The sequence below is a fragment of the Scleropages formosus genome, chromosome 19 (assembly GCF_900964775.1).
Source record: "Scleropages formosus chromosome 19, fSclFor1.1, whole genome shotgun sequence".
NCBI classification, from domain to species: domain Eukaryota; kingdom Metazoa; phylum Chordata; class Actinopteri; order Osteoglossiformes; family Osteoglossidae; genus Scleropages; species Scleropages formosus.
Window position 1 is genome coordinate 12877717 of NC_041824.1, and position 15656 is coordinate 12893372.

General features: G+C 39.9%; 1 protein-coding gene across 4 annotated transcripts in view; it reads left to right on the forward strand.

Moving 5' to 3' along the window:
- Positions 1–8069: 8069 nt before the first annotated feature.
- Positions 8070–15656, forward strand: part of ctnnbl1 (catenin, beta like 1) — a 50444-nt gene continuing 42857 nt past the window's right edge. For 2 of the 4 annotated variants that reach the window (XM_018760719.2, XM_018760717.2), the window contains exons 1-5: positions 8070–8262; positions 10339–10521; positions 10927–11036; positions 12653–12792; positions 13160–13257. In XM_018760719.2, the coding sequence (XP_018616235.1) occupies positions 8233–8262; positions 10339–10521; positions 10927–11036; positions 12653–12792; positions 13160–13257 (561 nt within the window). In that variant the 5' untranslated portion in view covers positions 8070–8232. The remainder of the gene's footprint in view (positions 8263–10338; positions 10522–10926; positions 11037–12652; positions 12793–13159; positions 13258–15656) is intronic. The other 2 variants (XM_018760720.2, XM_018760718.2) reach the window with 1 other exon arrangement.

Sequence of the window (15656 nt, forward strand, 5' to 3'; positions counted from 1 at the left end):
TGCCTAATTTTTATATTAAAAACAAATCTTATCGGTTAATTCCCATTTATATATAATGATAACAGCTGTTGGTAAATTAACTCTTAAAAACTCTCAAGTTTTTATAGTTGATCCTGTTTTCAGGGGGATTGCAGCAACATGTAATCCCATATATGAATCATGATATGAACAAAAGTTGGATTAAAAGCAGAGACAGGATTTACCCTGGTTGTGGAGGTGCTGACTAATGGGCATGCAGCAGACCTCATTGCTCTTAGAATTTTACCAACAGCTCTAGGGTTGAAAGATAAAACATGTGAACGCCACTGTCACGACCCCAGGAGCGAAAGTCCTGATGGCCAACCGAGATAACAGCACCCCTCACCCCAACTGATCTGATGACCTGCTCCCATCCCTATAAAAGAGCTGAGGTCACGTAGGTGGTTTGCGAATTCTTAATCTGTGCTTTGCTACTCTTTGTGACTTCTCTAGTGATCTATATTGACTGACCTGTTTCCCAAGTTTTCTTCCAGTGTGTCCTGTCCCAGTCCTGTGCTCCTGTCTTTCATGGTTCTGTCCAGATCTCATACGCCACCTCAGTCCATGTCTCGTTTCGGTGTATTAGGCTCATGCACGTAAACTCATTTCACTTACTGTCAGAACACGCCGTATGTTTCATTGTTCTGTGTTTATCGTGTCACCTGTGCACTTCATTTCTTAATTCATACTGAGCACTATTATGTATGCTCTGTCATTGGGGTCATATATTTTGCCTCGTTGTCTGGACGTTACAGTAAAATCCGTCCATGTCCATTTCGCATCCCGACATTACAGCTGCAGTCAGGACTCAGTGTAATGGGCGATTTAAAAATATAAGAAAAAGAACATACTGTACTGAACACAGTTTTTAAGGCTCTTACATTTGTACACAAACTGATTGCAAAGGTGAAGTGTGTAGTAATGCTGAGATGGAGCTATCAAAAGACAACGCAGAAAACAGAATCCATGGATTCGTAAGACTGTGATGCAGTAACCTGCAGAAACTGTACAGCTTCATAGATCGAGCAGATACAGTGTGTTTGGTCTGGTGATATGTGCAAACCAATTTTTCCATACCATTGAAGGAATCAGTATGTCATGGTGCATGCTGACTCCAAAAAAGCCATTGTATCAGCCCTTTGAGCACAAACTGCATGTTTGCATATTGTGAAGTATGACTGCATGATATTGGGCATGCAGAACAAAAACATTTATTGTCATGGAAACAGGACTGCACATTTAAAGTTGTGGCCAGCAGGAACTGTAAATAAATTATAAAAGTCAACCCATAATGTTAAGTATCACCTTAACTCATTCAGCTGACAGTTTTACCCAAAGCAATTTAGAATGTGAAGCTACCTACAGTTATATACCTTTTTAAACATCTGAGTAAATTCAGCAGAGCAACTAAGGGTAAGTACCTTGCTTAAGGATAGAATATCTGGAGATGGGATTTGATCCTGTAACCTATGAGTTTAAAGCAGCAGCTGTAACCACTACACTACCAGCTGTCCCTGTCAATCAGTATTAGTATCAATATTAGACAGACAATATTATACATTTTTCTGCAGTGGGATGGTGTCCCATCCAAGGTGTACTGTGCCTTAGGCCCAGTGCTTTATGGATAGGCTCCAGACCTCCTTCATCCTGTACGATGATAAGCAGTTGTGAGTGAGTATCAGGAACATATAGAGGAGCATACCTAAAGGCATATCCAATGATTGCCCAGCAATGTGTCAGGTGTTGGAGAGGGAACCAAGAATATTAGCAAGAGCACTCAATGGATTTATAGAAAAATATTGGGGGATACATTAGGCTTGCTTGGACATTGCGGCACACGTGTTCCACATCCATCCCCTCATCCCACCTTGTCATGCTTATGACATCCAAAGTAAGTTAATCTAGAACATCCAATTTAACAGCAGTATCTTCAAGAGAGCATTGTTTGCTGAAGGAATGGTAAGTGATGTAAAAAAAGGCCCCAGCTTGGCTCTGGCTAGATGCCAGAGACTTTCGAAATCAGCACTTTTTTGGAAAAACTGAAACTGAGATCTTTGAGCTGAGATCAGGAGGGGTCGAGAATTAATTGAAACCTTTCTCAGCGCAATACTTTTACAGCCCAGATTGCTGTGTATATACACTCTGGCTCGCGTGTGGAGACAGTTTTGATTTTTGTCCCACAGAGAGTGTGAGAAAGTGGCTTTCCAAACCTGAAACTTCAATGAATGAGTACCTCAAAGCCTTGTTTGGAGTTCAGTGTATTGTGCTGAGCTCAAAAGACTCAAGATGTCTGGTATTACTCAATTCTCAATTCCACAAAAATATGAAAGTGAATGTCCTGTGGTGTTCTAGATTGCATGAAAATGCACATATACCCCGTGAACTGGTTCAATCCTGAAAAATGACTGTATCGAAAAACTGATGATAAATTTATTTCAATATTTTTTATGGGGAAAAATGAAAGTTTGCTCTTACCGCATCGTAACTGGAAGTCAAAATCACCCTGAATGATGCCAAAAGGTGTGTAATAATTTAAACTTCACTCTTTCACGGATTTTTTCAGCAGAAAATATTTTTTAAAAAATTCATATTTTTATTCTTCAAAGCATTTTTGAATTGCACACATCAGCAAACCTTTTTTATCACATGCATGATTGTAGTAGCAAATATCAGTCTATCTATAGCGCTTCCTCCCTATTCTTACATCTGAGAGTTTTTAAAAGCCTATGTATGGAACAAAGCTAAGAAGAAATTTCTTTCTTTTTGTAATATTTTAACTTCTTTTTCCTTTAAACTATAAATAAATACAGAAATTAAAGATCTGTTATTTTATAGTTGTAGTTTTTACTTCTTTCCATCACTGTTGCTGCTGATAGAGCACACATACTGACTAACTAGAAGCTAGTCACAGAAATCTCATTTAGAAAGGATCTGTGAACATAAACTATAAACTAAGAAATAAAGTAATAAATATTTTAAAATAAGAATTTTATGAAGTAAAATTACTGAGATAGTGTGCATGAACTGGCTTCTGAAAGATGAAGGCTGTACGTCATTTTTGAATAAAAGAATACTAAGATAACAAGAATAATTTAAGCACAATGCCTCTCAAAGGCTCTCTCACACAGACCCATGGCACAATTTTCAAATGCAGTCTAGTGTATTGTGCCAGATCAAATGTTGAGGACCTAGAAGGTATGCGGCAGATCGTACAAATCACAGACAATTCAGACTGATTAATGATATGCGGTATTAACAGTCATAGACTCGATACTGTACATGAAAAGCAGGATATCAAGAGACCAAATAATGGGGGATGGGTTTACTAATAATTTTTGGTCTTCAATTATTGGTGAATACCAATATGAAAAAATGCATTTTGATTGTCTAGTCTCCTACCATAAGCTCAGGCTTGATAAAATAAAAGTAAATCAATGAAAGATAACTATTAAGGACAGCAATCACATTGACCTTTTTAGTTATACATTTGCAGTATCCATCCCATTTCAGAAACCTTTTTGTCCAGGGTTGGGTCACAGTGATCCAGAGCCTATCCTGGAAGCATTGGGCACAAAGCTATAAGGGAGACTACACCAGTCCATCATCGGTAGCCACACACACTCAGGGAAACTCAAAGTCACAAATTCATCTCAACTCCATGTCCCCCACCTCTTTCTGTAATATTCTCAAGCAAGTTATTTACCCAGAAGAACTTCAGCAAAAATTCTTCACCTGTATAAATTGATATAGCATTGTTAGCAACTTAATATTAAAAGTTGCTTTGGAGAAAACTGATACCTGAATGAATAAACGTAAAATTCTGTCAGCATCAGGTGCTTTACAACGGATACCAGCACTACGGACAGCTGTCTAGCTTGTGCCGAGGCCCGAGAAACGCTACGAATCTTGATCTCTCTTCAAGCTGAACTTCAACATCTTATAATATCAATAGGTCACAAAGTTAATGTAAGTGTTGATTTTCATTGAAAATGTAAGGAGTGATATAACTGTTTATTTTACTGCAAAACATTTTGGTACTGGTGACTCCAGCTCCTAGATTGTGGTTTTGGATCTGGGTTTGGCTCTCACTCAGTCTGTATGTAATACTGGGGCTCAATATCTGGTAATGTTTACAGGTCCCAGTTAGGTTTTCGCTTGGTGTGTGCACTGAAACCTTCATGGTTAATTGTACACATATGGGACAGCATGGTGGCACAGCGAGTAATGCTGCCGTCTCACAGTGCCTAAGTGGTGGGGGAGGATGTGGGTTTGATCCTTGCTCAGTCTGTTTGGAGTTTGCATGTTCTCCTTGTGTCTGCTTGGTTCCCCTCTGGGTGCTCTGGTTTCTGCCCACAGTCCAAAGACATCCTGTTCAGGTTCATCCACAGTGTGTGAGTGACAGAGAGAGAGTGTGTGTTCCACTGATGTATGGATGAATGACCCAGTGTAAGTAGTGTATCTAGCAGTGTAAGTCATCTTAATGAATAAGAGGTGTGGGCTGGTAACACTACATAGAGTTCATTGGAAGTTGCTTTGGAGAAAAATGTCTGCTAAATAAATCCACACACATTTTCAGAACTGCTTGTCCCATACGGGGTCGCAGGGAACCGGAGCCTACCCGTAACACGGCATAAGGCCGGAGGGGGAGGGGACACACCCAGGACGGGACGCCAGTCCACAGCAGGTCACCCCAAGCGGGACTCGAACCCAGACCCACAGGAGAGCAGGACTGTGGTCCAACCCACTGCGCCACTGTACCCTCTCTGCTAAATAAATAAATGTATGTAAAACTGTGTTCCTTTTCAGCATTACTTACCAAGCTATAGATCAATATTTATACATGTTGAAGGTAGAAAAGTGAGTGGTGCTGAAAGAATCAGCCTCTAAGACCCCATGTTTTGTCATACAGTTCCTCATTCCAGAGGAAGTGAATTAAGTGTTTCTGAGAGCATGGTGTTGTGGAGCTAAATAACATAATATTTCTTTTTCAAAAAAATACTTAAACTCAAAGAAGCCAATCATAATATTGGCAAAAAGCTAAATATAAGTTATAATTGAGATACAGTAAGTCTTTGATTTGGCGAGCGCTTAGAGACTTAAACTGTCAACAAGGCAAAGAAGATGATAAATAAGAGGTATTCTTAAGTGCTAAAACAAGCATTCCAAATTGCAAAGTGCAGAACAAACTAATATTAAGGCCAAAGAAAACTGAAAATTTCATACAAACTGATGCGCAAAGAAGCAAACAAAAGACAAATAAGGTAACAAATGCAGTTTCCTTTGTTGGCCTAGAAACTTTTACCCAGATGTGTACTTCTTGAAACAATAGGTGGAGAAAGCTCCTTGTGCTTAATTATAAGTCCTGACTGGTATTTTAACGGGATCCATTGCATGAGTCAAACCACATTAAACTGAATATACTGGTTGAAACCTTGCTATCAAGAAAGTAATGACTGGCCTCTGAAAGAGGTGGATCTATTTCAAGTACCTGTACATGCGTTTGTGATTCTCTGTGTGTAAGAATGAAACAGAGAACATAAAGGAGTGAGTGAGTGAGATGGGATGTGTTTGGCCAGAATGAATTCATTATCGGGGCTGGCGCTAGATTTTCCCCAGAGAGGGCTATTTGAATTCCCACATAATTAAACTGCCAAGATTCCTTTTTTCTGGATGTGGTGAGTGATTGGAAATATACTTGGAAACACCACTGCGCTGCCTGAAAAGATTGGGCTGATGTGTAAACGTCTTTCTTTACCCTCCATTGTCACCTACCTCACTGATCTTTCTATGATGGTACCCTTTGAATCATTGTTGTTAATCCTCAGTTGCTATAGAGTCCTTATTTGTGGCCTTTATTTAGCTACATAGTATATTGATTTAATGTACTTAAGTAACTAAATCAACGTTTATAAAGCAAGGATCACCCTTGAAGCAAAACCTACAAGGTTCTGGTGGCAAGATGTATTTCTCAAATAGGATAAAACATTCCCTATGCCCTGCTCAGGACAAGCGGTCATTTAAATTGGAAAGATGGATGGATGAATGGATGTATATTTTATTTTAAATGCAAAAGAACAAGGATATTTGTTGTAACAGACCCAGGAGACCACATTTATGAATTTCTCATGAAACCCAATCAGTGCAAAACAGACAATCAACTGGTACGTTAGATTTACATTTTTACCTTTACTAGCTTACCAGATGTTTTCCCCATGCAATATCATGCAGTATTCTGCTGACACCTTTTCATCCAAGATGACTTACATTTACATACATTTACAAGCTCAAGCTCAGCTATAAAACATGCTAAAACTCTTTCACATCCACTGATGTCAAAATGTTGCTCATGGTAAATTATTTTGCAAAAACAAATAATTTAGAAATATGACATTAAGTTTTATTACACAGAGAAAACAATGCAAGAAATGGGTGGGAAACAGACAGCACTTACAGGAGGAAGCATTGTCTTTAGAGAACTCTTGACCTATGCAGCTTAAACATACATGAGTGTGGAGATATCTGGGGAATTACTAAACAGGCTCCATAAAACATAACAAGAACAGAAGCTATTTCATAAAAAGGAACACTATTGAGTGACACTTTCAATAAAAAATGCACATAGCACTAGAAATTAATCCTGAAATAAAAACTAGAAATGCCAGCGAAAGCCCAGAGACAGAGAGAGAGAGAGAAAGAATTAGTTGTGTTGGTCTTGTACACGTTCGTCTTCCCAGTCATGACCCACAAGAAACACTTAGATTTTGCCATTCATTAACCCCAAGGCATCATTTCATACACCTTGGTGCATGACACGCACGGACGATCCATCATTCCATGGTGTAACTGCGTAAAGAAGCACAAAATGTTTAAGTAAATGCATGTGTGGACAAAGAAAATGAGTAAGCAGTAAAATGCTCCAAGCCACTGTGTTAAGGAGATCTTCAATGGCACACAGAGTGTTAAAAGTAACTATTTTCCCCCTTATTTCTACAAACATACTAGAGATGGTTAAATTGAAATATTAAAAATTAAAGAAGAAAAGTTAATTTTGTGTCCGAGTCCTTGGTACTTAAATATATATTTCTTTAGTATGGAAGACTTACTGTATGTGGACAAAGAGGGGGCAATTTATTAGACTGTCGCACAACGAGCTATTTACACACTATGAAAGTAAGTCTAAAAATTTGATGCTAAAAGTTGCTGCATGGCCATCTGTGTGAGAAAGGAATTTTCTTCAGCAGTGGTGCAAAATTGTCAAGTAAATACATGTATATTTAATACTTTCTGTATTCATTGTTTACTTAGAGAGCAAGACAGAGCAGTGCTAGGTGGGGTAACTCATTATTATCACTTTCCATGTTAACAAAGTAATGTAACATTTTTGTACATAAGACATTTCTTCCTAAATTTGTAACACATTATATTCACATCCAGTGGTCTTTGGGTCAGCAGAGAGTGTTCAGTGCCGCTTCCGGAATGTTCCTGGTTCAAATCCCACTCTTTTACGCGAGAGTGGGATTCTGAAAAAAGTAAAAGATGCACTTTTGTAGAAGTAAAATGACCGCTGTAACCAACTGAAAATCTTGCTGTATGAAAAATGCCATATATACATTTTTATATTTCATATATGTTACATCAGGGATGCGTTTAAAATGGTTTTCGAATGAGATTTTCTCTATTTAAAAAGACAAGGCAGGAATTTTTCTTTTAGAAAGTTTTAACTTTAGTGGTTCAGGACCTCACTGTGTACTCCCCCCCCTTAAATTAATGGTAATAAATCAATGGAGTTCAATTTACTAAAACTGACTTGTGAACAGATTTTGGAACGAACGGAGCAAGGAAGGATAATTTTTTAAAACTTGATCAAAAAAAGGTTTTCTGCATAACTTTCAGGTTGAAAAAAAACGACAGACCTAACCGCTGCACTACGAACAGTCAGTAATTTTGAAATAAAGAAAGATTACAGCATCGCTTTGTTAAAATAAGAATTGTAATAATACTGTATGCATGTATAATTCAGTTACGGTGCAACTCGTCTGTCGTCCGGGTGGCTGCGAATCCGGCTCACCGGTTTACGACACTCACGCGTCGCTTTACGGCAGTAGTGCAGCTGGAGATTCAGTTAGTCAGCACGAGCTACATTCACATTGTAAGGTGTGCTTAGTTTAAAAAAAAAAGGAAACTTGTACTTTATTAATTGACTGGACTCAAAAAATGGATGTCGGCGAACTTTTGAACTACCAGGTCAGTGCATCCTACTAACGGACTGTACATGCGTGGTCATTTTGTTTAGTTAGCTAATAATAAGTTAGCCACCGCGTGGCTCGCGGGCGCTGCGTTATCCAAGCCTCGCGTTCTTAAATCGCGCGCGGTATTTTCGCGAGGACGCGCGAGCCGGTTCGTATTTATTAACGTGTGACGACGACGACGACGATGATGATGATGATGATGTTGATGTTGTTGTTGGTGGTTGTGTGTCTTGCGCCGCGAGACAGAGTAGGTGTTCAGAAAGAGACCAGTTACTGTTCTCCTCACACTGAGTAATTCGCAAGGAAGTTGTGTTGAAGTTTAGTGCAGCCATGGCATTTGGTCCAAAATAAGTCTTTTTACTATTATTATTATTATTATTATTACTACACGACTTCAGCCAGGAGTTGTTGAGTAGTAGGGGACGGCCTGAGCACTGTGTGTGTGTCTGGTAGCTGCCAGCTGCTCCTCCTGAGTCCTGCTTGCTTGGTGAAGCAAGTCTTGTTATTCTGTAACTCACTGTCTCACTTTCTGCACGTGCCAAGCAAGTTCTGTGAATAGCAGCAGCAGCAGGTGGGGTCCCTCGTCCTTTTTTGCTGCAATTAATTTTAACTGTACAGTCGGGGCTATTCATCTGATCTAGCTGTGAGAAAGCCACTGGGCATCTGAATGCTAACTAAACTTGTGTTTCTGGACACACAACGTCACATACACACACACACTGCTTCCTCCTGAGCACGACTGGATTGGTTCTGTCAGTGTTTGAAGGGTTACTACTGGCTGACTAAATTGATATTAACAACAATTCAGTTGTGATGGACAGATGCATGATGCTGTGTGTGGTTAGAGCTGCAGCCTTTGGACCCAACTGTGCAGGTTCGAATCTCACCTCCGGCTGTACCGTTCAGCAAGGTACTCACCCTAAATTGTTCCAGTAAAAGTACTCAGCTGCATATCTGGGTAAATAATTGTAAAAGTAGATTAACATTATGTCACTTTGGAGAAAAGTGTCAGCTACATGAATGACAGCTGCAGTTATGGAGCGTTTCAGTTTCATGATTGCGATGTTTTCATTGAATCTCTCTCTCTCTCTCTCTCTCTCTCACACACACACACACACACACAATGTCTTACAACTGCTTGTCCCGAGCGGGGTCGCAGCGAACCGGCGCCTAACCCGGCAACACAGGGTACAAGGCTGGAGGGGGAGGGGACACACCCAGGACGGGACACCAGTCCACCACAGGGCACCCCAAGCAGGACTCGAACCCCAGACCCACCACACAGCGAGCCAAACTTGCTGCCCCACTGCGTCCCCCTGATTCATTGAATCATTTCATTGAAATCCTACAGTATGATGGCAAAAGTTGTTAATGGTCTACCTCTGTGATACCCTGCATTTTAGATCTCTGTTCATGCCACACATTAAGTCCCCTCCTTGCCTTTATGAAAATAGATCTATAATTGCTCTAGAGACTTCTGCAAAATGTATGCAGTACATGAATAGGAACCATAATAAAACCTCAGAATGCCATTATCATTTCACTTTTTGTGCTCTCTGGTTCCAACATAGTACCCCGTGATCACTAGAGTGGTATGTTTGCCTTTTGTATAACGCTCTGGGTTGTCATCTGTTGCGCTCAGTGGAATTGACAGAGGTGTAGAAGGCAGACTCAGTGTGAAATGTTGGGATAAAGTGCATTGCTGTGGTCATGTGTAAACCCAATTTGCGTGGGCCGTAGAGTGCACTGTATGTGTTTCCGTCTACGTTAGATATAATGTTACTCTGGTGTAAAGCCTGAATTTTAGGAAGTTTTTTTTTTTTTTTTTAATTTGCATATTTATTTTTTCTGGAAATGAGTTAAATGTCAGAATGCTTAAAGATTGTGACAGCTCTTCGCAATTGGGCCAGGAATATGGGATCAGAGTAGAGAATGCAGTTCTCTGTAATGAGATGCTGGCCGTAATGGTAGGTGTCAGGAAACGGCATTATATGACATGATAGCATGCAGGGGTTGGCATATGAGAGAACATCTGATTTAACAATGCCGCTCGCCTCACCTTCTTGCTTAGCCGGACCGAGGCGCCAAGAGGCCTCGTGAGGAGGAGAGTGATCAAGACCCTCGAGGCAGGCAGAAGCCCCAGACAGGTCGAGACTCTGGAAGACACCCAGAGGGGGAAGACACAGACAACGATAAGGGCTTGGAGAAGAAAAAGGTCTTGGAGAAACTTATGGACAGTGATGAAGAACAAGAGGTGAGAAAGCTGTGGGTGACATAAACTGATGTAACATAATGAGACATAGACATTTTATATGGAAAGAGAGAGACACTGGTATTGTTTACTGGAATCAGTTACTTATTATTGTTAGTTATTTGTGATTTATGGTTTTCTGACATGTATATCTTGTATGAACACTAGACTTCTAATACAAATTCTCTATTTTTTAGTACCACTTTAACACTACAAGCTAAGATCCAGAACTACCTATATAACTTTCCACTGACAGCTGTAGTAGCACAGCAGATCTGATGTAAATTTATGACTGTGTGAAAGGCAGTCTCCTCAGTGGCTGAGGAGATGCTTTGGCCTTACTCAAGGCCTTGCTCTTAGTAAAGGTGCACATTTTCACTAAAGGGATTTGGTTTTGGTATAATCAAGCAGGGCGAACCTCTGGACGAGAGCTCTGTGAAGAAAATGATCCTGACCTTTGAGAAAAGGTCTTACAAAAACCAGGAGCTGAGGATCAAGTTTCCTGACAATCCAGAGAAGTGAGTTAATGGGCGGCACAGTTTACCCTCTGCACATACAAGTGAGAATTATAAGAATTAGATTCAGGGGACTGTATTCTGTTTTTGTACAATTATTTTCTATAACTTCTATAGGTCTTATGATAGCATGGAAAATATACAGGCTTCCCTCGTATCATGAATGTTGTTCCTGAAAATCTATTTGTAAAGTGAATTTTAGAAAAGCAAACTTTTCATTTACCATCAGTTAAAATGGGAAAATTAAATGTGTACCTGAGCCACAAAAGGGCCACCTTTTTTCAGTAACCGTACAAAAAGTCTTTCTTTATCTTTTATGCGTGGGGAAAAATGTCATTTAAAGCAAAGTCCAGAATGTAACAAGTTCTCTGGAAATTTAATTACAGGTGTAAAATGCACAAAATTTCTTGTGCATAACACATTTACATGTTTTTTTTTAAATTACCCTCTCTCCTCTCATTGTTTTCTCACATTTATTAGAATATTATTTTCACTCTTTGTTATTCTTAGGTGCCACAGAGGCACAATGGGTAGTATTTGCTCAATGCAGCACCTAAACTGTAGGTTTGAATTAATCTCAGTCTGTGTGAAATTCGCATGTTCTTTCTGTGCTTGCATGGGTTTCCTTCAGGTGCTCTGGTTTCCTCCTTTTCAGGTAAATTGGTGACTAAATGGCTTGTAATGTGTGCATGTATATGCATGTGTAATTGCCCTGTGATGGACTGGCATCGCATCCAGGGTGTACCCTGTCCTGTACCATATATTTCTGGGATTAGCCTCTGGACCATTGACATCCTGCAGTGGCCTTGCAGTCATTAATAATCTGTGCATTCTCCAGTTCATTCATACTTGCTCTTTTACTATAATTTTTAAAAATACTATTTTTTTTTTTTTGTTTTAGTAATTTTTAAAATGCAGCAATTTATATTGAATTTCTTTTCTTTAAGGTAGTAACTTGCATATCTTTGCTCCTAATTGTAACATGCTTTAAGAAACAACTTCTAAATATTCTGCACAAAATAATTACTGTAACACTTAACAAGGACATTCTTGTAATTACTACCATCACTCATAATGCTCTTAATCCCTTTGCTGTGCTGTTTGTAAAGAATCATTTGCAGTAAAAGACTAGTAAATCATATCACACACTTGTATTTCCATTCAAAAGAATTGTTGAACTGTATTATTTTAGTTTTAAACTAATAGGTCAAACTTTAGTTTGCCTTTTCAGGTACTTTTAAAATGTTCTTTAAAACATTTTTGATTGTTTTAATCTATTATTTAAAGAGTCTCAAGGTTTCTGAGATATTCCTGTGAGTCAGCGCATGGCTGCAAGAAACCTGAGATGAAGAAGCCTGTATGATGCACAATGTCACCAAGACATGAATTTCAGTTTGAAATTTCTGTTCTCACAAAATCCGAGTCGACCTTGTTATTAAGTTATTTAGGGTAAAAATGACGTGCTCGTAAGTCCAAATTATTGTAATGTGAGTGCTCCTTATGCGAGGGAAGCCTGTATCCTGATGCTGTAGTTATGTGTTTGTGGGTTTTATTGACAAGAAGTTGACACCTGCATATATTTGTTCCTCTTGTCTGTTTTTTGTGATGACTTTTTCCAGGTTCATGGACAGTGAGCTGGATCTCAATGACATCATTCAGGAGATGCATGTCATTGCCACCATGCCTGATCTCTACCACTTACTTGTGGAGCTGAATGCTGTCCAGTCATTACTGGGTTTGCTTAGTCACGAGAATACAGATATCCTTTTCTCTAAGTGCACATATGGCTGTTCTTACAGATGGAGCTGGTTGACTGCTTCTAAATCTAAAATAATCTGTGGTGCTTCTGTAATTCAGATGGCATTGTAGAGTGTATACACATTTACAGATGTGGTGTTCACAATCTTATTGTGTTTTGTAAATACATGTTCAACTGAAAAAGCCAAGTAAAAATTTTGTCAGAATAGTTCCAACTTTGGCCACTTTTGGGGAGTTGAAAGTTGTGTGTTTAAGTGTGGTGCTCATTCTGTTTCGATGTATTGCATTTTACATATTAACAATATTGTCATTTAGTTTTAGAAAGTCTGTCTCTCAAGTTCCTCGGAATTTCCTTAACCACTGTTCACATGTTGCCATTGCAGTGGTGGACCTTTTACAGGAGCTTACTGACATTGACACACTTCATGAGAGTGAGGAGGGTGCTGAGGTGCTCATAGATGCTCTGGTGAGTGACACAGCTTCTGTCTTTTATCTGCGCCGTACAGATTGGGCTGTTTCAGATTGATTTTCCCCGGCTTTCATCCTCACGCTTCTACCATCCCTCCACAGTGGTGCTGCCGACTGGGAGCACGTGCCAGCAGTCTAACATGCTCATCTAAAGTCCCTTGCTGTGTGTTCGCTGCTTGCTGGACCATGGATGGGGCTGGCAGCAACAGTTAAGCTTTATAGGGACAGTATGCACATAAACGTTATTTTCAGTTCTGTTTACTTGATATCAGTATTAGGTTCTTCTGTGCTACTTGGCACCTCAGTGAGTTGTTGCCACCATATACAGTGTGCTCCTGCCTCCTCCACCTCTTTGCAGGCTTCCTCTTTTCCTTTTTCTACCCTGTAAGGTCTGTCACGTGATCTTTGGATGCCACTGATGTGGTAGGCATAAAATATGGCCTGCTACCCAAGTCAACGTTCTGTCACTATATCTTGGGAGTATCTGTACATTTGACCTTTTTAGAATTTACATCTATGTGATGTTTTTCTGCGATGCTACTCAAAATGTGTAGCTGCTAAGGTAATTACCCATTTATACTGCTATGTAATTTTTTGCTGAAGGAATTTTAAATATATACCTTGCTCTAGGGTATTATGGTAGTGTTTGCAGGTTCAAATCCTGAGTCCAAAGGCAGTAGCTCTAACCACTGTACTGTATGCTGCCCTGTTTCTTCATTAGTTACATGATGGTGGTAGGTGACATGAAGTATACCTTACAGGCACTCCTGGTGGAAAGCATTTAATTTCTGTGCTGTTCAAGTTGTTTTTCCATGTTTGCTGGCCTAAACTTCTGTAAGAAGGACAGTAGGACAGGTGACTCTTCATCTTGGTTTAGCTGTTGTTGATGACCATATTAAGTTTCAAGCTTCAGATTCTTCAAATTCAAATTCTTTTTGAATACTTCTCCACAGACTATGAGCAAAAGCAATAGAAATACTGCACAAAACAATGACAATGAATAATGCTAATAAACAATAAATTATGGTAGCAATAATAGCAATAAATAACAGTAGACAGCCAGAGAACTCAGAACATGAGAATGCTTAAAGTGACAAGTGACGGTGTAATCTATTGGATGCATTCGCTGGAATGTTGCCTTTCCCGTACTGCTGTTAACTTCTGCCTCTCTGTCACTGTTCCTGGTGAGTGTACTACCAAAGTTCGTAAAGTAGACTACATTGTCTCCTGGTTGTTGGCCAATGGTTATATGAGTTGGACCCTCCCTATTTGCATAGTTTTATAGCTCATCCATCCATCCATCCCAACAGCTTCTTCTAAGTTTGTCATCTTTCAGTTTCTCTTAGGCTGGTGTATGCCGATCACAGTGGTGAAGTAGTCAATGACGCTAGTGTCCGTCAAAAATACACAAAGACATTGACATGTTGCTGGAGGACTGTGGCACAAACGTGCCAGGTGTGTCTGCTAAGTGGCAAGACTTTTATTCACACATGCGGTGTGTCAGTGAAGGGAAACTGAAAGGGGTGGGGCTGCACTCTTCTTGGGGTTGTGCCATGTTGTGCGGTCAGTGCAGGTCTGAGGGTCTGTCTTCCTCACTCTCTCGGGTCTGGCGTCCGTCTGGATCTCCTGAGTCTGTCTGGCCTACTGTTGGGGAAGACGGGGTAAAGTAGGGCCAGTTATTACCCACAAGTGTGGTAATGTCCCTCCTCCTCTCCACCACCCTGTCCTGCACCCCGGGTGTGCCAAGCGATGCTGTAGAACGCCTTCTTAAAATCAGTAAAGTTAATTGAGATTTGCTGCCAAAACCTGACATACCAGTATGAAACCCTGCTTCTTGTTCTTGCAGTATTGTGTCATTTACATTGTGTATTTGCCCAAGTAATACAGTGCAAAAGACCTTGCTTGGAATAGGTAAAAGTGTGATACCATGCTAGTTACTGCAATCAGGAAAAAGTTTCTCTTTTTCAGCAGCTTAACAATAACCCTATGTCTCCACTCTTCCCAGATGCACTTTTCTAACCAGTGCATATTGAGCAGTGTGGTCAGTGCTGTTATTACACTTTTGTCATTGGGTTTCAGCAGTTCTGCTGGGATCTGGGTTTTTTTTCCATGTCACCTCTTCTGTAATTGCCTCCTTTTTGTATTTTAACTTGTTTCAGGGGTGACTTTTTTACCATCAAATATTGCATCTGGGGTTTACTGGTTCAGTGTCTTCTTGAAGTGTCCCATTCCATCCAGTATGTCTTGCTCTTTCTTTGCCAGCAGCATTTTTTCCCTCCTTCGTTTTGCTTCTTGTGCCTGTCAATTCCTATGCTATTCGATGGAGTAATTTTGCATCATTTCGGTGAGATTCTTCTTCTGTGTCCATTCCTTTCCGTTTCAGCCATTCTCTCTTGT